Source organism: Epithele typhae, assembly GCF_022376455.1.
Source record: "Epithele typhae strain CBS 203.58 chromosome Unknown BXZ73scaffold_20, whole genome shotgun sequence".
Taxonomy (NCBI): domain Eukaryota; kingdom Fungi; phylum Basidiomycota; class Agaricomycetes; order Polyporales; family Epitheliaceae; genus Epithele; species Epithele typhae.
In genome coordinates, this window is record NW_025954211.1 from 152372 (window position 1) to 177800 (window position 25429).

The 25429-nt window shown below is 61.0% G+C and overlaps 10 protein-coding genes and 1 non-coding gene across 11 annotated transcripts; 8 read left to right on the top strand and 3 right to left on the bottom strand.

Moving 5' to 3' along the window:
- Positions 1 to 31: 31 nt before the first annotated feature.
- Positions 32 to 103, top strand: BXZ73DRAFT_t93. Its single transcript has one exon. It is a non-coding gene; the product is annotated as a tRNA-Glu (tRNA).
- Positions 104 to 479: 376 nt separating this feature from the next.
- BXZ73DRAFT_89657 (MFS transporter) lies at positions 480 to 1996 on the bottom strand (the record flags this gene model as incomplete). The annotated part of the gene is made up of 4 exons (XM_048025351.1): positions 480 to 643; positions 768 to 947; positions 1007 to 1901; positions 1955 to 1996. 4 exons carry the CDS (start codon positions 1994 to 1996, stop codon positions 480 to 482), a joined length of 1281 nt encoding a protein of 426 aa, XP_047878447.1.
- A 1192-nt stretch (positions 1997 to 3188) lies between these two features.
- On the bottom strand, positions 3189 to 4603 carry BXZ73DRAFT_89658 (uncharacterized protein; the record flags this gene model as incomplete). Its single annotated transcript, XM_048025352.1, has 3 exons — positions 3189 to 3894; positions 3955 to 4187; positions 4541 to 4603. 3 exons carry the CDS (start codon positions 4601 to 4603, stop codon positions 3189 to 3191), a joined length of 1002 nt encoding a protein of 333 aa, XP_047878448.1.
- Positions 4604 to 6169: 1566 nt separating this feature from the next.
- BXZ73DRAFT_77100 (uncharacterized protein) lies at positions 6170 to 7428 on the top strand (the record flags this gene model as incomplete). Its single annotated transcript, XM_048022587.1, has 4 exons — positions 6170 to 6269; positions 6325 to 6726; positions 6805 to 7325; positions 7381 to 7428. 4 exons carry the CDS (start codon positions 6170 to 6172, stop codon positions 7426 to 7428), a joined length of 1071 nt encoding a protein of 356 aa, XP_047878449.1.
- Positions 7429 to 7479: 51 nt separating this feature from the next.
- BXZ73DRAFT_100829 (uncharacterized protein) lies at positions 7480 to 8310 on the bottom strand (the record flags this gene model as incomplete). Its single annotated transcript, XM_048014697.1, has 1 exon — positions 7480 to 8310. One exon carries the CDS (start codon positions 8308 to 8310, stop codon positions 7480 to 7482), a length of 831 nt encoding a protein of 276 aa, XP_047878450.1.
- An 835-nt stretch (positions 8311 to 9145) lies between these two features.
- Positions 9146 to 9900, top strand: BXZ73DRAFT_46014 (glutathione transferase; the record flags this gene model as incomplete). Its single annotated transcript, XM_048019612.1, has 3 exons — positions 9146 to 9516; positions 9576 to 9690; positions 9745 to 9900. 3 exons carry the CDS (start codon positions 9146 to 9148, stop codon positions 9898 to 9900), a joined length of 642 nt encoding a protein of 213 aa, XP_047878451.1.
- Positions 9901 to 10560: 660 nt separating this feature from the next.
- Positions 10561 to 13216, top strand: BXZ73DRAFT_89661 (glycoside hydrolase family 79 protein; the record flags this gene model as incomplete). The annotated part of the gene is made up of 10 exons (XM_048025353.1): positions 10561 to 10943; positions 11058 to 11223; positions 11283 to 11370; positions 11436 to 11550; positions 11600 to 11818; positions 11873 to 12194; positions 12248 to 12257; positions 12321 to 12621; positions 12681 to 12735; positions 12794 to 13216. The coding sequence occupies 10 exons, from the start codon at positions 10561 to 10563 to the stop codon at positions 13214 to 13216; spliced, it is 2082 nt and encodes a 693-aa protein (XP_047878452.1).
- A 1012-nt stretch (positions 13217 to 14228) lies between these two features.
- BXZ73DRAFT_100832 (peptidase family M48-domain-containing protein) lies at positions 14229 to 16215 on the top strand (the record flags this gene model as incomplete). The annotated part of the gene is made up of 9 exons (XM_048014698.1): positions 14229 to 14234; positions 14296 to 14368; positions 14426 to 14691; positions 14732 to 14985; positions 15050 to 15263; positions 15335 to 15404; positions 15476 to 15663; positions 15743 to 15951; positions 16101 to 16215. The coding sequence occupies 9 exons, from the start codon at positions 14229 to 14231 to the stop codon at positions 16213 to 16215; spliced, it is 1395 nt and encodes a 464-aa protein (XP_047878453.1).
- Positions 16216 to 19404: 3189 nt separating this feature from the next.
- On the top strand, positions 19405 to 19875 carry BXZ73DRAFT_77102 (uncharacterized protein; the record flags this gene model as incomplete). The annotated part of the gene is made up of 2 exons (XM_048022588.1): positions 19405 to 19516; positions 19574 to 19875. 2 exons carry the CDS (start codon positions 19405 to 19407, stop codon positions 19873 to 19875), a joined length of 414 nt encoding a protein of 137 aa, XP_047878454.1.
- Positions 19876 to 21810: 1935 nt separating this feature from the next.
- BXZ73DRAFT_46048 (uncharacterized protein) lies at positions 21811 to 22572 on the top strand (the record flags this gene model as incomplete). Its single annotated transcript, XM_048019618.1, has 3 exons — positions 21811 to 21899; positions 21955 to 22182; positions 22236 to 22572. 3 exons carry the CDS (start codon positions 21811 to 21813, stop codon positions 22570 to 22572), a joined length of 654 nt encoding a protein of 217 aa, XP_047878455.1.
- Positions 22573 to 23159: 587 nt separating this feature from the next.
- BXZ73DRAFT_46007 (FAD/NAD-P-binding domain-containing protein) lies at positions 23160 to 25296 on the top strand (the record flags this gene model as incomplete). Its single annotated transcript, XM_048019610.1, has 10 exons — positions 23160 to 23276; positions 23328 to 23472; positions 23524 to 23643; positions 23713 to 24176; positions 24239 to 24550; positions 24607 to 24794; positions 24854 to 24867; positions 24925 to 25068; positions 25124 to 25172; positions 25224 to 25296. 10 exons carry the CDS (start codon positions 23160 to 23162, stop codon positions 25294 to 25296), a joined length of 1626 nt encoding a protein of 541 aa, XP_047878456.1.
- Between the last annotated feature and the right edge of the window lie 133 nt (positions 25297 to 25429).

Below are 25429 nucleotides of genomic sequence, written 5' to 3' on the forward strand. Positions count from 1 at the left end.
TATATTGTGTTAAAAGTTTAAAATTACTATGTCCGATATGGTGTAACGGCTAACATTACCGCCTTTCACGCGGTAGCTCGGGGTTCGATTCCCCGTATCGGAGTCGTAAAGAACCAACAGTTTTTTGAATCGCACGAAAGATGCCACGGACGGTCACATTCAATCCCCCTTTGTTATCTGTTGGAGTACACTGACTCTGGGTGAGGCAGCACATGTGATGTCTATGTACGAACACCAGAGCAACTTTGAGATCATAAAATAGCTGTCTACATTTCACCAAGTGATGTCAGATGCAAGCACAAGGCGACCTCTCGCTTCCAATCTACACGAAGCGGCAGCAGTACATACGAGGAATGCGAGAAGCAACAGAGTGGCTTCGATGCACGCCTGATGCACAAGTGTGCGCCCCGCCTCTACCTGCCTGTACCTACCCCTGATCCTCGTTTCTGCGTAGGCTACGCACAAATGCATCCGCGATGTTAAAGACGCCACGCGCGCGCGCCGTAAGACAGCTTCCCGTTCCTACGGACATAGAAAACGCGGAGGGCCGCGATGAGCACCGCGCCCTCGAGGAGGAAGCCGGCGTTGGTGAAGTGGCCGGTGGGGAAGCTCGGCGCCTCGGAGTCTTTGTAGATGTACACGCCTGCGGGGCCCGGCGTGAGCGCGACGACACAAATACATGGGAGCGCGGAGAGGGGAGGATGGACGGAACATGTACGGGTGGGAAGGACGAGGCCAGGAACGCGGCGGGAGGTGGGGGCACTGACCGATGATCTGCCCGAGCTGCCCGAAGGCGACGTTGAGCGGGATCGCGAGCGTGGCAGCGCCGGTGCTGTGCACGTTCGCGGCGAGCCAGCTGAGCGAGGGCGGGATGGAGGCGAAGGAGAAGGAGAGGCTGAAGAAGAGGAAGGCGTAGCGCGCCTTGAAGGCGTCCGCGGGGAGCGCGCCTGAGTCGTGTTAGCGGAGGCGCTCTGTCCGCCCAGGCTACACAAGGGGGGCGACGCACCCTGCACGACGAAGCTCGCGCCCGCGACGAGCATCGACCCGCACGTCGCGAGCGAGCGCGCCTCGAAGCGGTCCGCGGCCCACGCGACCGCGAGCGTGACCGCGAACGCGACCGCGTACGGCGGCACGGTGAACAGCTGCGCGTCGAGCCCGGTGTAGCCGAGCCCGGCGACGATCGTGGGTGCGAAGAGCGAGTTCGAGGAGAACGGGACGGAGATCGAGACGTACGCGAGGTAGTGCGCGTAGAGCCGCCAGTCGGCGAGCGTCGCGCGCGCGTCCGCCCAGGTGAGCGCGTCGGCGCCGTGCGAAGCGACGCCCGCGAGGCGTGCCGCGGAGAGCGCGCGCTCGTCCTCGGAGAGCCAGCGGGCGTCCTCGGGGTAGTCCGGGAAGAGGAGGAGGACGGGGAGGGCGGCGAGGCAGGAGGGGATGCCTTCGATGATGAAGAGCCAGCGCCAGGCTTCGAGGCCGCGCACGCCGTTGAGTGTGCGCCCGACGCCGAACGCGATCGCGCCGCCGAACGCACTGCCGAGGGAGGAGCAGGCGACGATGAAGGCGATGCGGAGTGCGCGCTCTTCGGGGCGGTACCAGAAGGTGAGGATGTAGACGAGGCCGGGGAAGAGACCCGACTCGAAAGCGCCGAGGAAGAAGCGGACAGCGACGAGGCCAGAGAAGTTCTGCACCGTGGCGAGAACGATGGTCATGACGCCCCAGCAGAACATCATCAGCGCCATCGCGCGCGAAGGGCGGTACTTCTTGAGCATATAGTTGCACGGGGTCTGAACGATGGTGAAAGCGACAATGAATATCATGAGCGCGACGAGGTACTGCTGGTTTGAGATGCCGAGTGTTTCTTCAAGCGAGTCTCCTTCATCTCGGTTGAGCACCTTGGCATTTCCCTAAAGAGACACTCAGCAGTGTGAGGTTTAGACACAAAGAGAAAGTTGCGCACAATGTTGGCTCTGTCTATGAAAGAAAGCATATGGATAATCATGGAAGCCGGCAGGATCCGCAAGTCGATTCGTCTGACTAGTCTGAAAACGTGTTCAGAAAGTTTCATTGTGGGCCCCTAGGCTCTTTCTTACCTCTTTTCAACTTCCAGATTCCGAGCCTCATCTGAAGCGCTGTGGAGGTCTCCCTCTTGAGATAGTGCAAACTCCTTCACATCTTCGGTCTTCGGAGGGGTTTGCATGTAGAACTGCGGCGTACTAGGTGGTAATGGCGAGTTGAGGAAGGTGATGCGGGTCGTCCCTCGAGGGACATCGAGCTTTATCTCCTCACGGACGCGCGGGCGGGCACTGTCATATGCCTCCGAGCGGCCGCCTTGGCCGCCCTCAACGGGGCGTTTTCACCGTGGGGAGGGCATGGCTTGAGTTATGAGCGCCTACACCTAAAGTATCAAAGTTCGCGAAGAAGGCACTTGTTCGAGTGGAAGAATTGCTTACCCTGTAGAAAGTGTTGCCGAGCAGATTGTACAAACCACCTCCGTCAGGGACACGGAAGGATGGGGTGCGACAGTCGAAATGATAGGTGAGTCTGCTCGTGGTTCTTCCGTCCTTAGGCTTCCGCTGCGCCGTCTGTATCTCGCATATAGAAAAGATGGAGAGGCTGGATATGAAGTGTCAGATTTTTGTGCAGAGTTATTAATAGTGGTGCAAGACACCAGGATCGAATCACCAGACTTCGGTGAAGGGAGCCCATATGAGTGAATAATGCTGAAATGACGGACGTACGTTTTCGTGCTCCTTCCCCCGCAGCCTCCGACGAACGTCGCGCAGTGCGTGGAACACCGGAAGCGGACACTGATACACCCTGGAAAGTGACGATCGAAGTCGTGGTGGTGCAGACGCTAATCTCCGAACACAGGTACAACGGGTCGAACATGAGCGCGCTTTGAAGGCGTTCTTGGCTGCGGAGGATGTTTCCAAAACGTAACTTTCGGCCGAAAAAGGCACACCCCTTTCGCCCCTTAAGTTACTATCCTCTTCTCACGGAACAAAGGCACTGTTATACAAGTAAATATGCGAATCAAGAGAGGGATAAGTTGATAACGCAGCCTCGAACTTTCACACCCGCTTCTCGTCATTCACCATGACTGCCATCGGTTCAAAGAAAATCGCGTCTCTGTGAACAAACCTCGGTCAGCCTGCACCCCCTGACACCCAAGCACTCGACAGCCGGCCCACTCACCCATCGATATCGACCATCTTCCACTCCGGACACGGCATCCCCATCAACGCCGGCAAATCGTTCCACGCCGCGCGGTGCTGCTTCGAGTGGCGCGCCGCCGTCGACGCCCGGCACCGCTCGCACAAGGTCACAAGCAACTCCTCGATCTCGCTCCCGTTGAAGCCCATGAACGGGTTCCCCGGCTCGAGGAACGTCGCGTTCGTGTGCAGCTCCCCCATGATGCACTGCGCCGCGTCGCGGCACCCGAAGCCCTCCTTCCGGCTCGCGCATGGGGAGGCCAGGAGGGGCGTGACGATGCGGAGGATCGACCGGAGGCGCGCGGTGGACAGCTTCGGGCGCGCGACCCAGCAGAGCGCGAGGTCCTCGGGGGAGAGCGTCTCGACCTCGCCGTCGCTGTACGCGATGCCGGTGAGGAGCTCGGTGGAGTCGGTGAGGCAGCAGACGAGGAGGGCCATGAGGCGGAGGGGCTCGTCGGAGGTCAGGCGCGCGATGTTCACGACGCCGATCGCGTCGACGTAGCGGAAGCGCGGGGGTGTCCAGATGTCTTGCTGGTAGAAGTGGTTGTAGTCTGGGTTGAAGTATGACTTGAGGTACTCCATCGCTTGCTCGTAGATTGCTTCGATCTTGTACTTGCGGCCGAGGCGCACGTATGCGAAGACCTCTTCGGCGGACGGAGTCTGCATAGGGGTAGCGTCGCGCAATCTGATAGTGCGGGATATGTTAGCTCAGTTTTGATTAGTGGTGGTGAACATGCGGGCGTACCTTAGGGTTACGTTATGAGACATACAGACCCGCAGTACGTGGCGCCAGTCACGGGAAGAATCGGGTAAATGGACGACGAGGTCCTCTTGTCCTGTGCGACCTTCTTGTGCCTTCCCAAAGAGATCGGTTAGGACCGAAGATTGTTTGGCCAAGATACCCTTGTATACTCGAAAACCTATGCCTTGAGCGACGAGGGTGACCGAGCCGTCATCGAGCCATACTTCATCGTCATTCTTCCAATCCGAGACAGGCGTGGCGGCCGAGAGTGGCTCAGAAGGCGGGGTTGGTGTTACCACAAGGGGGGGTTCCGCTAATGAACCTTGAACGCTACGCGTGAGTATCAATAGTAGTTGCTACCCCGGAGCTCCTACTTACCTTGTACCTGTTCTTCTGGAATAGGAGTCGACTCCCTCTGTTCGGCTGGAGTCGCGACTGGGTCGGAAACGCTGGCAGTATCGACCCAGTCATCCTTCGTGGATGCCGAAGTGGCGGGAGATGTGCTCCCACTGGATTTGTTCTGCGCCTGGTGGTGTAATTCAAGCGATCAGCTGTTGCCAAGTTCTGTTGTATGTACGAACACGCTCACTGTCTCGGCGGCTGAGGGGGTCTCTTCCACTCTGTCCTCGGTGTCAACGAAGACAACAGGCATGATGGAGCCACTATTCGGATCGTAGGGAGTATTTCTGGATGGTGGGAGAAAATCCAATGGGAAAGAAAAGGAGAAATGCTGAAACGTAAGCGCGCAGGCTACCGCAGTGCAAATAAGGCGTGACTCCAGCACGTGGCCGAGGATGATTAGCCCGGCGCTCTTTGTCACCAAGAGCTTTTAAGCGCTCGATCCGCTCAAGTACACAACGGGAAGCGGGGGTTGAGTGAACACATTCAACGGGTAGGCTTATGTTCGTTCGATGTTTCAGCGCTTTGCAGATATTGAGCTGGATCTTCGCGAGATCTCACTGTCAGGTCTAGAAACCACCTCGCTGGCGTTATCAGTCAGTGCGGGCAGAGTGAACCAGCTACTAACTAGGAGGCACCGGTCAAAGCGTAGTGGCAGCGTGGTCCATTTCTTGGAGTGTAAAGTAGCTGAACGTGGAGAATATTTTATTTCTACCGTCACAAATTGTATTTGGGACACCGTTCGGAGCGTTTGAGGAGTTTGCGAAAGATACTGATCGTTGAGCAAGAGTCCGGGGTGCCATGATAGCTGCTCTTTATAAGCTTAGAAGCTTTGGAATGTCGTGCTTGTCTGGAATTCGACATGATCCAGGGACCAGTTCGGAAGAATCCACGTCGGATAAAGCTGAGCGGTTTGAAATATTGTGCGCCCTCCCTCGCTTGCCACCACCGCCTTCACCCGCCCCGACGCTCGAAATGGCCTCTACGTACCTCCCCCTCGCCTTCCTCGCCTGCTTCGTGCCCTCCGTCACGCGCCACGACTCGGGCGGACACATTGAATAGAACAGGCTTCGCGCTGTCCGCTCGTGGGTGCCCAACTGCAGCCTTCCCATTGTATTTCACCCGCTGGCTGCCCCGTATATGGCAGATGGAAAGTTCATAATGCATAGCGTCGGTCACAGCCTCGGCTCATGCACTATGAACATATATGCATTGTGAACTTATGCATTATGAACTTTCCATCTGTAGCAGGTCCGTCCAGAAGGTCTGACGTCCGCCGCTCTGAGACGACAGTCTTACTGCGACATCGTTCCACCCCGGTGAGTAAACTCTGTCGCTCTTCGTTCCAAGATCCGGGTCTCGCGCGGACCCGAGAAAGTGGTGCACGTACGACGTGTAGCACTGCTGGCAATGGCACACGCCCATCAAGCTACCCGCCCCTCACTGCAGAGGTCGTGCAATATCTTGTACTCCTTCGGCGCGTTCTCGCGCTGAACCGTGCCCGCGGTCAAACTCGGTCGCGGACTTGGGGGGCGCACGCGACAGGTGGGAAAATTCCGCCGATGATGACGTTCGGCTGCATACTCGGTGGGTGAGGATGAAGCTGAGGTCCGTAAGGTCCGTGAACACGGAGCACTGGAGGACCGGTATCTAGACTATTTTAGGGGCAACTCATGGAGCAGTCACTGGTCCAGGCGAGACTTCAATGTGTGCATCCTGACTTCCAAACCCTCATCGAACTATATGCGCGCTGTGAGTCTCGTTCAAAAAGCTGTACGTTGTGGTGAACCCCGTCGACCATTCTCAGCTTGACCCCATCATGGTGCTTCAGCTCCGTGCTCGCGCAGATACAGGAGCGCCCCCAGGGAGCACGGACTACACCACTCTCGTCCTTCTCCACGGTTTCGTGTGGCATTCTGGTGAGTATGCCTATGCTCTGAGATGTCCAAGGATACCGAACCATCACGACGACAGGAACATTTGCGCGACTACTGCCTCTCGCGACCTCCTACAACGCCCGCGTCATCCTTGTCAATCGGCCGGGCTACCCCGACGCACCGCAGTATACGGATGAGGAGTGCGCTCTTCTCAAGGACGTCTGCGCTCTCTCCGACGACCCAACCACGCTTGCAGACCGGCATGATAAACTGTTGGATTTCATGAAAGACCGAGCACGCGAGGTCTACGACTTCCTCGGAGGCCTCGTCATCGTCGGCGACGTCACCCCCGCGGACAAAGCGCAGAACAAGGGGGGCATCGTCGTCGGGGGATGGTCCTGCGGAGCCGCTTGGATCACCGCCCTCCTCGCGTACATGGAGACCTTCCCCATCGACGCCGTCGACCTCAGCAAGCACCTCCGCCAAGTAATCCTCCACGGTACGCCCCCTCCGCCCCGTTCTTCCTCTCTCCCCAGGGGCGCGGCCCGGCTCACACACGCACGCGCACCCCCCGCAGACCCCGGCATGCGCGTCCTCGGCTACCCGACCGACGCCGTGCCGGACCCGTACAACCCCGCGCTCCTGCCCTTCCGCCCGGCGGACGACCGCGCCGCGGACGCGCTCTTCGCGCGCTGGGTGACTGGCTACTTCGCGCACGGCCCGACCCTCGACGGCTACGAGCGCCGCACGCCGCTCGCGCGCCCCGCGCCGACGATCGCGACGATCTCCGCCGCGGACCTCGCCGCGGTGTGCCACGCGCCCGCGGGCGACCCCGCGACGGGCGCGGACGTGCACCTCTTTGGCGCGGCGGTCGCCGCGGGGGTCTTCCGGACGGTGTGGGAGCGCGCGCTCGCGGTGGGGCCGCGTCCTGCAGGCGGCTGGGGTGCGGCGGTGGGGGTGCGGCTCGTGCTGTGCACGCGGTCGGCGTGGGAGATGCCGTACGCGGTGGACTGCGTGGTGAGGGATGTGGAGGCGGCGCGGGCGGAGGGGCGGCCGGTGAGGGACGTGGAGGTCGTCCGGGTGGACGGGAACCATTTTGTGAGTGTTCTTTGTTGTTTGAGGGGGGAACATGCACGCTGAACGAGGTGTGCAGGTGCACTGGGACCGACCGGAGGAAGCGATGCGCGGATTGCTGGCATAACTCGGGGCGACAAGCAGGGAAGCGATGTTAGTCCTGGGGTACAAATATCGATCAAAATCTGTCACTGTTAGCGTGCAGGAGAACGACTGGACTCCATACGTCCCCTTTCTCCCACTCCACGTCCAAGTTCTCCAACCCGAGCAGAGAGGGCAACTTGTTCCAGTTCTGCCGCGCGGGCTTCTGGCTGCGCCCCTTCAGACCAGTAAGGCACTGCGGGCAGAGCTTTTGAAGCAAGCCTTCGTCGAACCTAGAAACCACGCTCTGGAGCGGGTTATTTTCATCCTTCGCGATCTGCTTCTCGACCGCCTGCAAGAAGGGGGGCGCTGCAGCCTTGCACGGGTCTCCATGGAGGGATGCGCTTTCGCAGTCGCTGGGGAGGATCGGCGAGACGACGACGAGCGGCGACGAGCTTGTGACCGCGACGAGATGTGTCCTGGCCTTCCAGCAGAGCGCAACGTCTTCTTCCGAAAGACGCCCGTGTCGCTGGTCGAGTTGGGCGTCCCCTACTACGATCTCCGGACGGGTGCTTACGCAGCAGGCGAAGAGAGCGGTGGGGAGGATGGAGAGGTCAGGAGCCAGTCGAGCGATGTTGACCACGCCGACGGCGTCGATCATGGTGAACTGTGGAGGGACGTATCGCGAGAGCTGTCGCCATCGGGTCAAATTGGTGGGGAAGTAGCTCCTCAGGCAGCGCATCGCGCGTTCGTAGAGCTCTTTGAACTCGCACTTCCGTCCGAGCCGAACGCAGGCGAACACCTGTGCCGCCGAAGGGTGGGGAAGCGTGTCTCCAGGAAGTCTGCAGGTATCGCGGTAGTTGGGAAGAGATGCACAGAGGACGGAAGACCGCGAGACGGCGTAGAGGAGCGTTGTGTCCTGAGACATGCAGCCCCGTAAGACATGCCGCCATTCTTGAGCGGTGTCGGAGCAGAAATCCGGGATCTCTATACCGCCTGTGCCATCTTGGGATATATTGATATCGGCGGGAACGTCTGCTTGTCCTTCGAACACGGGCCTCAAGAACTTATACCGCCGCGCGAAGACGGTTTTGAAGACAAAGAAGCTGGTTTCTTCGACTACTAAGGTGACGGAGCCGTCTCAACGGTGCTCTTCGCTCGACACCTACGTTGATACTAGGGAGAAACAGAGAGCATGCCGACACTCACGATAACCACGGAGATCCCGCCATCGCTGTCAGGGTCTTCGAAGCAGACGGGCATCTGGAAGCGCGTTTGTCGGGGAGAGACAACAGAGAGGGGTCGTTGCTCATTTCATGACGACGTCATCAATGCATCACGTGCGTGTTGCCAGCAGCTCTGATCATGAGCGCCTATCTTCAAATGGTGACGTGCGCGCTTTGACCAAGTGTTTCCTCATCGCGTTCATAGCATCCGTTTCATTACAGCCTCCGCCCTCAAAGAACTATGCAACAGCGTTCCCCGGTATCGGTGAACTGTCGACGATCGGACCTTCCCTCGCAGTTTGTTAGTCAGCCGCTCTCCCGCTTTGCAGGGGCGTCGAGCGTATGGCGCTAACAAATCACTGAACTTCGCGTAAAGCAGATGACACGACAGCTTTCCGCTTCTCGAACCCCACTAGTACTACGATACGATGCCCAACACTACGCCAGCATAACGTATAAAAGTCGCCGCCCACGACACTATCGACGGCACCAACCCGTCACCTCTACGCAGCTCTCATCTCACTCATCTGTTCAACCATGGTCCTCAAGCTCTACGGCGCAACCGGCGCGACGTGCACCAAGCGCGTCCGCATCGTCCTCGAGGAGCTCGCCACCCCCTACGAGCTCATCGCCGTCAACGTCGCCGCGGGCGAGCACAAGGCCCCCGCGTACCTCGCCAACCAGCCGTTCGGCCAGATCCCGTACATCGACGACGACGGCTTCACGCTCTTCGAGTCCCGCGCCATCTGCCGCTACCTCGCGCTCAAGTACGGCGGCGTCGCGGCCGGGCTCGTTCCCGCCGCGGGCGACCTCGAGGCCGTCGCGCGGTTCGAGCAGGCGGCGTCGGTCGAGATGTCGAACTTTGACTCGAGCGCGAGCAAGCTCGCGTTCGAGAACCTGTTCAAGCCGTACGTGCCCGTTCCTGTGGCTCGGATGGGAGGACGTCCACTGACGCTTGTGTGCACAGGATGTTCGGGCAGACGACGGACACTGAGGCCGTCAAGGCACTCATCCCGGTGCTCGAGGGCAAGATCGCGGGCTACGAGACCATGCTTGGGAAGACCAAGTACCTCGCTGGCGATGTGCGTACCTTGCCGCGATGCTTCGGTTGGAATTCTGACCCTGGGTCGTTGCAGGTGGTGACGATCGCGGACCTGTTCCACCTCCCGTACGGGTCCCTGCTCGCGCAGCAGAAGATCGACTTTCTCGAGAGCGAGAAGTACCCGAACGTGGCGCGTTGGTGGAAAGAGGTGTCGTCGCGTCCGTCGTGGAAGAAGGTGACCTCTGCTTGAGGAGGTGGGCAGGTTGTAATGTAGGGATCTGTTTGCAGGTGGCGGGAATGGCAGAGCGTTTATGCATTTATGTCGATCGACGATTGGCTTGGCAGGGGCTGCGCGGACCGAGCTCGCAACGGAGCGAATCTTATCTAATCTCTCCACCTCCGAGCGGAGCGCCCATCTTGTCTTGTCCCAGGCCAGGTTGGCCGGCTCGTGCACCTTGTGCGCTTTCTTCGACCGAGCGCGCTTTCTTTGGCCAGCTGCGATGCGCGCTGCGCGATGTGGAGCGAGAAGATGGGTTGCTAGCTGCCGTTGCCCTGCCCTCAACGATGAAGCGCCCACGATGCCAGCATCGACGCCGGACCGATGCAGGAACTCTCCGCCTTGTTCCCACCGCACGTCCCCGCCGCACTCGCCCAACTGCTCGCCGTGGTCGCCCCGAGCCATGGACGGCTTGCATACACACGCACCTCACGCGCACGCCGGCCTCTCCGCCACGACCGGCTCCGGGTAAAAGCACTCCACATGCGCGGTGTTTCCAACCGTCCAGCGCAAATCGACGATCACGACCACTCGACAGCGAGCGCGCACCGCCGGCTCGGCTCCATAAAGCGTGTCGGCCTCGCCTGCCCTTCCCACCTTCCTTTCGCCCTTCTCTCGCTCTGGTCCTCCCAGATGCCCCGCCCACTCCTTTGTCTCGCCGCCCTGGGGCTGCTGGCGACCTCCGCGTCCGCAGACATCACCATCTATGGCCAGCTCGGCCAGACCACCATTAACCTCAGTGCCGCGACCGCCGCCGCCGCTCTTGGCACCTCCACCGCGCCGGCCACGACTTCCTTTGTCACCACCCCTGGACCCCCTCAGTACACCGGCTTGGCTGCCTACAACCCCGTCATCTACCAAGCCCCCGCTATACCCAACCCGGCCCCCGCCAATGCCTTCTCGATTGGCGTTGCGCACGCCGCCAGCAACGTGAACGCCCTTTCCATCCCCCAGTCTGGCACTTTCCTTGGCTTCTCCATCGAGTTGTCCGTCGCCACCCAGCTCAGTACGTGTCTGTGCGCATATATCCGTAGCTCTCTTGCTCAAAGCGACCCATCACTCAGTTGGCAAGAACTCGTGAGTGCACCGTCCCTTTCCTTTTGCCGGGCGCTCATACCAATCCTGTGCAGCACGAACATCAACGTCCCCTTCCTCAACCTCATCTCTCTCCTCGTCGAGCGCGCCGGTGCGATACACATCCGTGTTGGCGGTAACTCGCAAGAGGATGCGTTCCTCGTCGACAATCTGTCGGACGGGAGGATTCTGGAGAAGGGCCCGATTAACCCTAACGTCCCGGTACGTCATTGTTTTTTGCCTCTTCGATTGCCCATCCCTTGGCTCAACGGTCTGCCAAGACGTCTACTCCAGTCGTAATGTGGACTCCCGATCTTATCTACATGCTCGGCAACATCTCGAGCTTGACGAACGCCAAGTGGTACCTCGGTAAGTCCCTTGTCAGTTTGATCCCCGAAGCCCATAATGAAGAAGGACTTGGCGTCGTGCTCCAGGCGTGCCGTTCAATGACACCAACTTCCGCTTCCAAATGGCCGAGATCTCTCAGGCGGTCCTTGGAGACAGGCTCCTCGGTCTCCAGGCCGGAAACGAGCCTGATCTGTACGGCTCGTGAGTGGCGCCACTTGTTCGTCTTCTGCGAGTGCTGACGACTACGTAGACACTTGGCCCGCCAACAGGGCTACAGCCAGTTTGACTACTATGGCGAGTTTGGGCTCCTCACGCAAGCCTTCCAGGCGGACTCGAACGTCCCTGTCAAGAAGTCGCTCATTGCGCCGAGTGTCCAAGGCGCTGATTGGGGTCCGAATCCCGAGGCTGTCTGGAACACCGGCTTCGTTGCGGCCTATGATGCTTACCTCGCTTTCCTCTCCGTCGAGCAGTGAGTTTCGTAGCCCGTCAGTTCCCATTTGCTCAACTCACATCCATAACTCAGCTACCCGAGCGACAACTGCGCTGTACTCTTCCCTGACCCCAACAACAAGCCGAAGGATCCCCTCGCGCTCCTCCCCACGTACCTCACACACCAAGCTGGTCTCAACCTGGTCTCCACATACCTCAACTCTACGATGTTCGCGCAAACCGTCAACAAGCCCTTCCTCATGTTCGAGACCAACACGGCTTCTTGCGGAGGCTTCCCAGGCATCAGCGACGCGTTTACCTCTGCGCTTTGGGGGGTCGACTACGGTCTGCAGATGGCCCACAGCAACTTCTCTGGCGCCCTTTTCCACTTCGGTGGGCAGAACGTCAGCTACAACGTGAGTGCTGAAGCCTTGACAACGCATATAACCGTGCTCACATTGTACTTCAGCCGTTCATACGTGAGCCTTAGTCGCTCAGTCACACCTCTCGTACGTTACTGACGATGGCGGCTTCTCATATAGCTCCCCCCACGAACGAGTCTCACGTCCACCAGTGGACTGCGGGCCCTCTCTTTTACTCGACCCTCGTGGTTGCAGAGGCGCTTGGCACCTCGAACACGTCGCGCGTCTTGGATCTCCAGCCAAACAACCAAAACGAGCTCACTCCTGCGTACGCGATCTACGAGAAGGACGTGCTCGCGAAGATGGTCCTGATCAACTTCATGTCCGACCCTTCGGGCGCGAACGACTACACCGCGACGATCTTCATCGGCGGGAGCGGGTTCAATGAGGCCAACTCTGTCCCGGCTACGGCGAAAGTCAAGTAAGTGGCTCGTCCGTCCTGCCACATACCAGAAACTACCCTAACATACCACTTACCAGGTACCTCCTTGCGCCCTCGGTCTCCGAAAAGGACAACGTGACGTGGGCCGGCCAGGTAAGCTTAGGTTTTGCGCGTCCCCTTAGGCACGTCTCACTGACGTCATGCTTGTTAGACGCTCGGTGGTCGCTTCGAAGTCGACGGCCGTCTGAAGGGCGACGTGGTCATCGACACCATCAACTGCGACCAGACCGCGAACTCGTGCCAGGTGAAGGTGCCCGCGCCGGGCGTCGCGCTCGTCTTCTTCTCCGACGACGCGCAGGCCGCGGCGAGCCTCCCGAACAACGGCGAGGCGCAGACGTTCGCGACCACGGCGGTCACCAAGGTCGTGAACACCGCCACGATCGACCCGAAGGTGCTCGCGACCGCGCAGGGCATGAGCGGCTCCGACCGCGCCAAGTTCGGCGAGGCGGGCACGTCCCAGGGCGGCGCCAACGCCGCGGGCGCCGTCCGCGCGAGCGTCCGCGGCGTCCTGGCCGCCGTCGTCCTCGGCGCCGTCGGTGGTGGAGCGGTGCTCTTCGGCAGGCTGGCGCTGTGAGACGCGCGACCCCTGCCGCCTCGGAGGTTGGAGCGTTTGCTTGCGTGCGCGCCACGATGTGGGCGTCGAGCGCCCGCGGCCGATGCGCCTCATCCTGGATCTTGGACCTATAGATACACGCCTTCATACCCCCGCATCCGCAACCGCCACACCATCTCGAGCCGCAGCGTTCTAGGGCTGCGCGCCCTTGTCCTCGTCGTCGCTGTTCCCAGCGGCGCGCGCCGCGCCTTGTACTCCGCGCGCCTCCTCTTGGATACTCTCACCCTTCATCCGGATTCGTACTCCCGTAGTACTTGGGACTCTCTTCTCACGCGCCTGGACCCCCGCACCTCCTCCCCCCGTCGCCCCGCTATCCGTGTCCGCACGCCGCCGTCGCCGCGCCGGACTCCCCCGTTCTCCGTAGTACCAGTCTGCTCGCCGTCGATACTGTCAGCTTTTAGTTTACCCGCGCGTGGTGTATATTCTACGTACTTCTGCTTCTGGAGGAACGCTTTGGAACGAGCGGTCGTTGTGGCCAGATCGAGACGCGGCGGCCGCCACGGCCGATGCCCGCATTGCGGTGGCCTGTCGGTCGTGGGGTGGCGTCGGTACAGATCATGCATAAGATCCCTGTGAACTACATAGCGCCCCCGATTCATGCGTGTTGCTTGGTATGCATGGACAAATCAATGCACCTATAATATCATTATGATGTCCACCAATGAAACGACACGGCTCGTATTCGAACCTGTGGCTTTATGTAATACATTTTATTTGGTCTCTTGAGTTGATGTCAGGCAACATCAACTGGGCCACTTCCTGCTCCTCCAGGTTCTCCTCCAACACAGCCGCTGAGGTTCATCATCACCGAACAGCTCACTGATCTTCCCACTGGCAGCTATGTATCACGACAGGCAGCCCAGCGGCGTCGATGCGTCTGTCCACGTCGGCGACAACCAGGCGTGCAGCGGCCGCAGAGGCTGGCATCCAGGCTGCCAGCTTCCTCGTCTCTCCTTCACCGCACTGCTCTTGCATGGCCGTCTCTTCATTTTGAAATCGAGGGTGTGGAATACCTGAGCGCTGGCCTGGGCGCCGTCCAGTCGCAGCTCGCGTGGGTCTCCACCGAGTCCTTTGGCTGGAAGCTGTACCTTCAGGCGTTCTCCTGGGCCATCTGTCTCTTCGAGGCCTGCCTCTTATAAGTGCTGTCCACGAGTTCCCATGTCCTGCAAGTCCGGCTAGAACTGTCCCTCCATGGGCTCCGCCAGTACCTACTGTACTCGAAGATCGAGCCGCCCCCTGCTCTAGCGGAACACTTCAAACCCGAGACGTTCAAGAAGTCGCAGGAGTACGGCAAAGACAAGGCCAAGTTTTCTCTCATTTCCGGTCTCCTCAAGCAGGTCGTCGACTCGGTCTTCATCCAACTCAACCTCGTTGCATGGTGCTGGACTGCGAGCGGATGGGTCGTAAACAAGCTAGGGTATGGGCCGGAGTACGAGGTACGTTCTGCGCGCCCACCTTCCCCCTCCCGTCCCGCAGATCTCGCAGTCGATAGCGTTCGCGTTCGCGCTCTCCTTCATCTCGAGCCTGCTCTCCCTCCCGTTCTCGCTCTACCAGACCTTCGTCCTCGAGGAGAAGCACGGCTTCAACAAGACCGCGCCGTCTCTCTTTGACACCGACCCACTCAAGAGCTGGCTTGTCGGCTTCGCCATCGGCGCATACTTCCTCGCCGTCTTCCTCTCCCTCTTCAAGTGGGCGGGCGACCGCTTTGTTCCGTGGCTCATGGCGTTCCTGTACGTTCTCTCGGCTCCTCTCATGCGTTGCGAGTTTCCCATTCCGCGCCGTACGCTCCGGCAGGTTCGTGTTCCAGATGTCGATGCTCGTCCTCTACCCGACCGTCATCCACCCGCTCTTCAACAAGCTCTCCCCCCTCGCCGGGGGCGACGTCCGCGGGCGCATCGAGGCCCTGGCGTCGAAGCTCAAGTTCCCGCTCGAGCACCTGTACGAGATCGCCGGTTCGAATCCGGAGCGGAGCTCGCACAGCAGCGCGTACTTCTTCGGCCTTCCCTGGGTGCGTCGCCCCCTTCTCCACGTTAACCTGCATGTATGCCCCTCGCTCACCTCCACGTTGCAATCCCGCAGAGCAAGCACATCGTCATCTCCGACACGCTCGCCAAGCATAGCAAGGCGGAGGAGGTCGAGGCCGTCCTCGGTGCGTGCCCCTCCCACACACCCTCTCGTCTCCGAGTCGCTGTCGTGACGAGCGTCCCCGCGGCCGGGCAGCACACGAGCTCGGGCACTGGTACCACGCCCACCCGACGAAGCTCCTCCTCCTCTCGCTGGCGCACGTCTTCACCGTCCTCGCGCTCTTCCCCGCCTTCCTCCACGCCCCGCCGCTCCTCGCCGCGTTCGGCTTCCCCGCCGCCGTCGCCGCGCGCCCGCCGATCGTCGTCGCCTCGCGCCTCTACCGGGTGCGTCCCCCTTCGTCACATCTCTCCTCCCATGCTTGGAGACAAGCGTGCTAACGCCCTCCCCCACCCCCGCGCGCAGATGCTGCTCACGCCGACGGAGGCCGTCCTCAGGATCGCGGTCAACGCGCTCAGCCGCAGGTTCGAGTACGAGGCCGACCGGTTCGCGTGCGAGCTCCAGACGACGCTCGCGGGCGAGGCCAAGACGGCGGACGTGGGCGACTGCCTCGGGCGCGCGCTCGTCGCGCTTGACGTCGAGGATCTGTGTACCACCGTCTGGGTCGACTGGCTGTGAGTCCCTCAGCGGGCCTTTTTTCCACGTTTCCTCCTCTCCTCGGTCCCTCCTCGGGCTCTGCTGCAGTGCTGTGCCACGCCCATCCTCACCTCCACCACACCCTCACGGGCACCTGAGGAGAACGACGCTGACGGGATGTTGGTAGATATTCGGCGTACCACCACCCGCACCCGACGCTGATGGAGCGGCTGCGCGCGCTCGACGGGTACAAGAGCGCTGCGGCCGCCGCGTACACCGCTGCGCAGGAAAAGGCGGTTTGACGGGTGAGCTTTCGGACAGAGGGGAGGAGCAGAGAGTCGGAGCAGGGGCCAAGCAACTGTCCGACGTGCCACGGATATGTACATTACATCTGTTGTATGGCATAATGTATCTATTCATCCCTTCCCCCACCGCAAGGCTGCGGACGAAGAAGATTATAAGCCTATCATCCATTGCGTTAGGAGCAAGACGGAATACATGTCACCACGGAAGGTGTGAAGCCATCAAAGCGCTGAGACGATGTTCATCCTCGACCTGTCGAGTAGTACTCTCCCTCGGAACTGTGTCTACAGCGGTGACATGTACTCTCCACAGTACATTGACACACCGCTCTCGGAAACTATGTATGTCATGCCTATCACAGCGTAATGGCGTTCGGTCGCACTGTACAGGTCACTTGTCTGTGCGAACGCGGTCTCCCAGCGTACAGCCCGACCGCCTGCGCTCCACTTCATTCACTATGCGCTGCAGCGGCGGCGGGGCGACGGCGCGGCAGCGGGATCGCGACAAGTGACCGACACCGACGTAGACATATCGAAGCGCACCGCGCGCGTCATTTAATTAATTGACGTCGAGCCGACGTGTCGACTCGTCCACCCGCCGGTGCGGGTGACAGGCTGTGCTGGCAGGTACGCTTCGGGTAAGTTGTCGCTTCGACGCGGGCGTACGGTGAGAACCCGGCTGTCCATCATGTGACCTGCGGCCTGCGCAGAGGGGCTTCAACTTTCAAGCGCGGTGCGCGCGCTGTCGAACGTCGAGCGCAGAGGACATGTACAGCCGCTTGATCACAAGCCCAGCGATCGCCCGCCGCTGCTCGCTCCCGCGAACCCGGGCTGCTACCGGAGCCGTGCACCAGTGCTCGTCTTCTCGACACAACTTGCCCCGTGCGGACTCTTGAGGTCCACTCAACGCAGCGTCTGCCCATCGCATGACGAAGGGCCCAACCTATCGCACGGGTGAAGAATGAGGTGACTCGTGCGGGCCGTTACAGGGCTGTACTGGTACCAAGTGCGCACCGCCTCGATTCGCCTGCGTCGTTCCCAGACCGAGTTCTACCAGTCGCACGGGCGCGGACGCGGACGCGGACGAAGTGGCTCGCATCCCTTGTGTCGGCGGTCGTGCTGCGCGGTTCAACGTTCACCGGTCAGGCTCGTTGTATTCCAACGTTACGCCGCAGGGTCTCCGTTTTGGAGGGTGGTTCGACGGCGCCCGCCGACAGGGCAGACGGCGCTGTTTCCAGAGCGGAGGCGTAGGCCTCGGTGCGCGCGCGCGCGATTTCGTTGTTGAGAAAGACGCTCCGCGGAACCCGGAGTGGACCCTGAAGGGGGGCTGCTGCGGGTGGGTCACTGGGATTCATTCTGAATATTGTCTCACACGAGGGATGTGTGCATTCGTACCTCGCGCTCACCAGTGACAAGGTGTGACTCGCGCCCCGCGAGTAGTGTGCCGGGGGGTGGGACTTCGGGCGGGATGGCTTGACGGTGGTGACGTGGGCGCGTGAGGGATCTGCACGCGCGGTGTTCGTGGCGGCTTGTCTGCGAGAGCGGTCCCGGCGGCGGCGGTCGGTGATGAATGCAGCGGGCGGGGGTGCTCGCGCCGGCGAGGGTGGACTGCCGTGGAGGTTCAGCTAGGGTAAACTGGACGTCCCTGTGGTGGCGGCAGCTGGGGTAGTAGGGAATGGAAGGATGGGCCCCGAGTGTCCACGTCTTCGTCGTGGTCTTCGCATTTCCAGCTCCGCGTGAGGCCGTGAGGCTCTGAAGATCTGAAGGCTCGCCGTCCTGAGATGAATCGCGAGCCGGCTCGACGCTTCTCGCCAGCTCTATCCATGATGCGAACCTGCCTCTCCCCGTCTCATCTCGTCTGCCCTCCCCGCCTGTCTTCACGGCCTGAGGCACGTCGGCCCCGAACGCGTCGCAGTCGACACCGCCAGAGCCCCGCTAATTGCGATCGTCTGCCACCTGCCGCCGGCGGAACGCGGGATGCGAGATCCAACTCGGCGCGTACCCAAATGGCGATGGAATACCGAACGCCGAACCTTGAGCTTGAGCTTGAGTGAGCGCACCCCTCCCGTGCCTCGTCCGGTTCTTACCCGTCGCACGTCGCCCCACCATTGACCGCGACCTTGACCGGTCGAGCACTGACCGCGGCCATCGCTCATGCGCTGATGAATGACCCGCGACGACACAGATGGGTCCCGGGCCGGGGCGGTGCGTGCCCCCGAGGCGCGCGGGGCCCGTTTCCGATTGAGTTCGCGACGCGGGAGGGACTGGCGTGGGAGCGGTGGGAGGCGGGCGCGCACCGAGGTGCGGTGCGCGGGCGGGTGCGGCCGTTCGTCGATTCGGGCCCGGGTGCGTGAGGGGGCGGGCGCGGAGGCCAGCGTGCGTCGGGGCGCGGGATGCGTCGGGCCCACGCGTCACAGCGCGGGCGGCGCACGAGCTGGAAGAGAGAAGAGAAGGCCAGTTAGCACGCAGAGCGGTGCGAGCGCCGAGGACGCACCGAGGCCGACGCGGGCGGGACGGAGAGGCGCGGGGCGGGTGATGCGCGAACTGGGGAGGTGATGCGTACCTGTGCGCGCCGGGCCCGCGGCATGTCGAACGTCTTGCATGCACAGGCGGTCCGTCGACATCGTGACACACGCACCAAGTCATGGTGCGCTGTCGCCCTGGCGCGTTCTCGCACGCGTCCTGTGCTGCTGCTGGTACTGGAGCGGCCGACGCGCAGACGAGGGTGGTGCGCTGGGATCTCGATGCAACGCGCGGCCCCGTTCCAACATCCATGGCAGGGTAAGGCGGGTGGGGTGGGGCTACGACCGGATCGCGAGCGGGGTGTGGGTGGGCCCTGGGGCGGGAGATGGAGGTAGATGGTTTACGTGTAACGCGTCGTGGATGGTGGGGGAGGCGCGGCGGGAGCGTGAGTGCCGCCCGAAGCAGGGGCTGGCGGGAACCCGAACCCGTGCAGTGTCCAACAGACCGAAGGGCTACGTGACTCGCGCGGAGTCGACCGAGTTGTCTCGCGCGAACGCGAGCGCAAACGCAAACACGAGGCTCTGCTCGTCCGTGTCTGACCGCGCTGCGTAGTATAAAAGGCATCCCGCGGGAGGCTTGGAGGGCACCTCGTCATCTGCACTCCCCAGTCAGCTCTCTCTCGCTCTAGCACATTCACCTGCGCTCACCTCCACCGCTATTGCACCCATGGTCCGCGCACTCGCCGCCCTCTCCGTCCTCTCCCTCGCCCTCTCCGCGCTCGCTGCGCCCCTCGCGGTGCCGCGAGACGACCCCACGACTTCCCTCGCGTTCGCGTTCGGTACGTCCCTTCCGCCCGCGTGCCCCTCGCACCCGCTCACCGCGCCCTGCCACACAGGCCCCGGCCACGCGCCGCCGACAACGCGCACCTCTTCCACTTCCACGTCGACCACGAGCGAGGCGTACGTCCCGCCACTCGAGGTCGACTTCCTTTCCAGGCGCACGGCGAAGGAAGAGCCCGCCCCGCTCGAGGTCGACTTCCTCTCCCGCCGGCAGAGCGACGCCGGGGACACCGACCCCGTCGAGCCGGAGTGGCTGTCGCGCCGCGGGCGCGGGTACGGCGGGTACGGCGGACACGCGTCGGTCTCGACGAGCTGCGAGGACCCGCTCCCGACGCGCGAGCCCGAGTTCCTCTCGTGAGCGCGCGCACATGCGCCGTGCCTCCGGAGACTCGCGGTGTGGGCGCGCGGCGCGGAGGACGCCTGTTGGTCCTGCACAGATGTCGCGCGGCGTTGTCCGACGCCCGTACGTAACTTATTTTCGGACTGCCTATGGACGAGATGGCGATTAGTCTGGCGCCGGCCACGCATACCCCTTCCCTATCGTACTAGACACTCACCCGGTATTCCGTTTACGACCCGTTTGTATCACCAGCCCCGTTGAAGCCCTTGTATTAGTAGCATCTGGTGGCGCACTGCGCAGCTACCTGAGGGTTTGGAAGTCGCGTAGCGTTTGCTTGTTCGATATTGAAGACGATTGGAAAAATTTGTGGTGTGATTGAGAGGCTCGAGAAGGTTGCTCTCGGGACAGGATGTGAGATGGTGATGGGGAAGAGGAAGAGGAAGCTGAGGCAACGAACGCGGTACAAGCTTCACGAGGAGCGCACGTGGCGTACACGTGTCTATCCGAAATGATGAACCAATGGGGGGCCGTCATTTCTTCCTCTCAGAAACTTACATAAAGTTCCAAGTGTTCCAGAACTCAAACTTCGTGGTATCATGCCTAGGAAATGTGTCTCCGGAATGCTTCTCAGAACATTGCATTTCTGCAAGCACGGAATACTTCATTTGTGCATGGTTGGAACGGGCTCAGATACGTAACATATTTGATAACATTTCGCACAACATATCTGACGACCGGAAATCTTAACATTGCCAGCGTCGTGCATGTACTATGTAGCGCCGGGCCACGTTCTCAACCTCCATCTCGCTGTGCCGCAGCCACTGAAGTCGCTCGCGCCGGTACTCCAAACTTCGATAGGCCGTCACTCCACGGTTGCCGTGCGCGAGCGAGTTGAGATCGGGTCACGTCTGGGCACCAGGACGGTTGCGTTCTCTGGTCCGCCGGGAAGCCGCAGCGCACGGCGTTGCGTGCATCTGGCGCACCTTCGCTGCTGTGGTCGCATGCACGGCGCTTCCCCGCAGCGGGCGGGCACTGGTGAGCGCGGTGCGCTCCGACTTCTCAGCTTCATCGACTCGCATCGCGACTGGTCGCTGTGGTCAGTGGGTACTGGCCTTGGCTTGGCTTAGTCCGCGCGCGCGTGGGACTGAGGCACGACCTCGCCGTTCGCCGTCGTGCATCGCGGCGTCCATCCACGGTGGGGTCAACACCACAAGGCGACCCCGACGGGGGACAAGGCACAGACGCGCGACCCACCGCGTTCTCGCGAGGCCGTGCCCCTGACAATCACCCCGATCTCACAAACAAAGAGGCCGATCAAGAATTCTAGAGTTCTCCGCGTGCACTGCAAGTGGCCTTTCCATCTTTGCTTTACCATCGGCCGCGTGCCTACGGATCGAACGCGTCCATCGCAGATGCATCTTGCCCTGGCGCGCTCAGTGGTAGGGTTGTTGATGCCTGGCCAGGTGTACATTTGGTGGTCCGTGACGTTACTTTTGGTCGCCCAAGTGCTCGCAGCATGCGGATGTTAGCGCATGGCAACGACGTATGGAGGGAGGGAGCTTGGAGAAGCCGCAGCGCTCAGCGCGCGGCGATCCCGGTCATTTCCCGGGCGCGGTCACCAACATAGGTTCATTAATTTGGATCGTGGGCGCAAGCACTGTTTCTTGCTGCTGCTGCTGCTGCTGATGATGATGATGATGATGGATTCATGCCAGACCTCCTAAGTATCTTCGTAATACTATGTACGACCTTTCCTGGAGACGGCGGGTATCCCAAGCACTGTTTCTTGCGGCACTGCGTAGTGCGCTCTAGGCCTAACAACCGGCAAAAGCGGGTGACGTCACGGGTATCAGTGCCAGGCAAGATGACGTCACCACCGGGTGCACGTCCTCTCCCCTTCTCCACTTGCAGAAGTCCCCACCGTTCCGCCCATACCCTCTCTCTTCGACTACCATGGAAAATCCCGCGAAAGAGGCGGCCACCGTCGCGACCCTCGTCACTGCCGCAGTAAACCCGGAGATCCAACACGAAGCAGTGCTCAAGTGAGCTCTCTTCTTCCACCAACACTCCGTCCAGTATCTAACCACGCTCCGAAAGGTACTATGCGCCAAACATAAACTTCCGCCATCCTATATGCGCCGTCAAGTCCGGGCCCAACTCCCGCGCCCAGATGCTCGGCATACTCCAATGGTACCGCATCATGTCTCCCAGAATCTCGGTCCACGTCTCGTCGGTCACGTACAACGAGGAGACGAAGCACGTGTACCTTGATGTCACCCAGACGTTCCACATGTTCTACTCGCCGTTCGCGCCCGCTTCGACACGGTGCGCGCCCTTCGCTCCTTGTCCTCACTCTTCGCTGACTACTGCGTTGGCAGATTGATCGCGCTTCTCAAGCTGCGCGAAGAGCGCTCTCCTGCGGACCCATCCAAGTCGGTGTACGTCATCGCGGAGCACGAGGACTTCTACCACCCGGACGACTTCGCGGCGCTCGTCATGCCCCCGCTCATCCCGCTCGTTCGCTTCGCGCTCGTCCTCGCGACGTGGATGTCCATGTTCAGTGCGCGACTGTTCATGATGTTCGGGTTCTGGACGGCGCAGGACGGGGAGGGAGGCAGAGGGGTGGACGTCTGTCCGGAGGGTGAGCCGTTGCCGCCGGTTGGAGAGGATGAGGCGATAGAACTGGGGGACATGAAGAAGAAGAAGAACGAGTGAGGTGCCATATTCGTGTGTGTACAATATTGTAGAGAAAGAGTTGACGGTATTTCGCGCATTTTATGGCGCGTATAAGGAGTAGATTCTGGCACTCTGGGCTCTGTGTGCGGTCGGAGACAAGATGGTGTTGGAGTTCGGCACTAGAGGCTCTACTAGACCGGTGCAACCTCGGGCCGGTTGCTTAGGTAATCACGTAGCTACCGTACGCTACGCGTTTGCTCCTATCCACCACCATCTACCACGCATCCGCCATCCTTCCGCCTGCCCCCGGTGCCCAGAGGATACCAAGCGCGACGCCTTGAGTTTTAACCCTTCGACACACTGAGAGCCTCGAGTCAGCGCTTCAGGGTCCTCCTCCTCGTCCTCTGCCATCCTCTCGCATGCACGAAACTGCCACATCCGAGAGATATCATATGCGCAGAGTTCATCAGCCTCGAACACCTCGATGGCCGAGCCGGTCCCCACTCACACGATGTGCTTGACGTCACCGCCTTCCCAACAACCCCGACGTCATGCAGCGGTTGCATAGGCTGATTGGAGCTTAAGAGGCACCGTGGACTCATCCCATGCCCCGCCTCGACGACAACATGTATATCAAACAGCACCACTACCTACACTACCTCTCTCCGTTCTACTGGCTGGAGCAAGCGTTCAACCTCTACTACATCCTCATACAGTATGCTATCATTTTGATGTTCAAGCCGGTACGTCGTTCCTCTTGTTCATCGTCACCCTCTTCTAACCCGCCATGAAAGCGTCCCCCTCCTGGCCCAGAATACCCCAAGAACCCCAAGGGGCGAATAGCCATCATCGGCGCGGGGCTCACCGGCATCTCGAGCGCCACGCATGCCATCGCCCATGGGTTCGAAGTGGTGATTTACGAGCAGGACGACAAGATTGGTGCGTCCCCTTCCACATTCACGCGCATTCACGCCTCTCAAACGCGCACAGGGGGCATCTGGGCCCACGTCAACAAGACGTCCGGGTTGCAGCTCAACTCGATGCTGTACCGCTTCTTCCCGGGCGTGCTCTGGACGCGCCCCTTCCCGCACCGCGATGAGATACTCTCTGGTACGTCCTGTCCCTCTCAAGGCATATGCTACGCACGCGCATATACCCACCTCCCCCGCCCATTCGCAGAGATCGCGCGCGTGTGGAAGGAGTACCACCTCGAGCCGCGCACGCGCTTCAACACGCCCGTCACGTCCGTCGAGCGCGTCAAGGGCTCCGGCGCGGACGTCAAGACGGACCCGGAGCGCTCGCGGTCCAGGTGGATCGTCAACGGCGGCGCGGACGGCGAGTTCGACGCGGTGGTGTGCACCGTCGGGACGTGCGGGAAGCCGCTGCGGATCGAGATCCCGGGGACCCCATATTTGAACCAGAACACGAACGGCGCGGACGCATCGGACGACGAGAAGAAGGAGGGCGACGAAGACGAGGATGTGTTCGAGGGCGCCGTCGTGCACTCGTCCGAGCTCGACGACGCGGACCTCGACGGGAAGCGGCTCATCGTCATCGGGAGCGGGGCGAGCGGCGTCGAGGCGGTGGAGACCGCGCTGGCGAAGGGCGCGACGGGGTGCGTGATGCTCGCGCGCGACGACAAGGTGCGTCGCTCGTCTGTGCGGGGCGCATACAGTCACTGATATGGTGGGCGGGGGTCGCGCAGTGGATCATCCCGCGAAACATCGTGATCGACACGCTCATCTCGGCGCAGCCGTTCGGCCGCGAGATGCCGCTGTCCTTCCTGTGGGAGCGGTTCATCGCGTGCTGGAACTACCGCGGGGCGCCCGAGCTCGTGCCGGCGAGGCTCGGCCTATTCGAGAGCACGCCGGTGGTCAACGACGAGTTTATCGGGCATGTCAAGGCCGGGCGATGCGAGTACGTCCGGTGCGACATCGAGCGTTTGACGCGCAGCGGTGTGCGAGTCAAGGTGCGCGGGCGAGAAGACAAGCCAGGTGAAGGGAAGGAGGCTCGAGAGGTGCGTTTCCTGGCGTCCTCTGTGTTCGGTTTTGAGCGTGCTCAGTTCCATCTTAGATTCAAGGAGACGTCGTTGTTTTCGCGACTGGGTTCAAGAAGCCGGAGGTCAACTTCTTCAAGGACGACCTCTTCCCCGAGAGCTACGACCGGCCGAACCTGTATCTGAAAAACTTTTCGACGGAGGACTGGTCGGTGCTGATGACGAACTCGGCGTACATGAACGCGATAGGTACCGTTGGGCACTTGTGAGCTACACCATCTCCATTCCGAGTGTGGCGCCTCCTCATCTCTTTCGTCCTCGCAGCCACATTGGTATCTGTGCGTTCAAGTCCCCTTCTCGCGATTGACACTCCCGCTGACCCGCTGACCCCACAGACATGCGCATCCTCCTCACCTTCCTGATGGACCCTGGCGCTCGGCCCACGGGCAAGGACATGAAGCTCTGGGTCGACGTTATCCGGTACATCAAGAGAGGCGCACGCGGCGGCGCCCTTGGGTTCTTCACGTACATGGAACTCAGTACGTTCGTTGCTTCTTCGTTGCGCACAACTGACTGACGACGTGCTTCCACTAGCGATATGGCTTCTCATGTTCCACCTGTTCCGTCTGGACAGGTTGAAGTGGTGGGTTTCTCCTGGGCAGTGACGGCGCGACCTCGTCTGACCCTTCGATAGGCTGTTCTTCATCATGCAGGGGTGGAGGGTGTACCCGGAGGAGTATGATCGAGGGGGTGCGAGGAAGCTGTAGGTGTGATCTAGCTGTATGCTTCGTAGAGTACATTATTGTCTAAATGCAATGGGCGTGATGATGTAGTGCCCACTGGTCATAATGATGAAGGTCCACGCGAGCGTCGCCTGCTTGAGACAAAGCTGAACTCAGT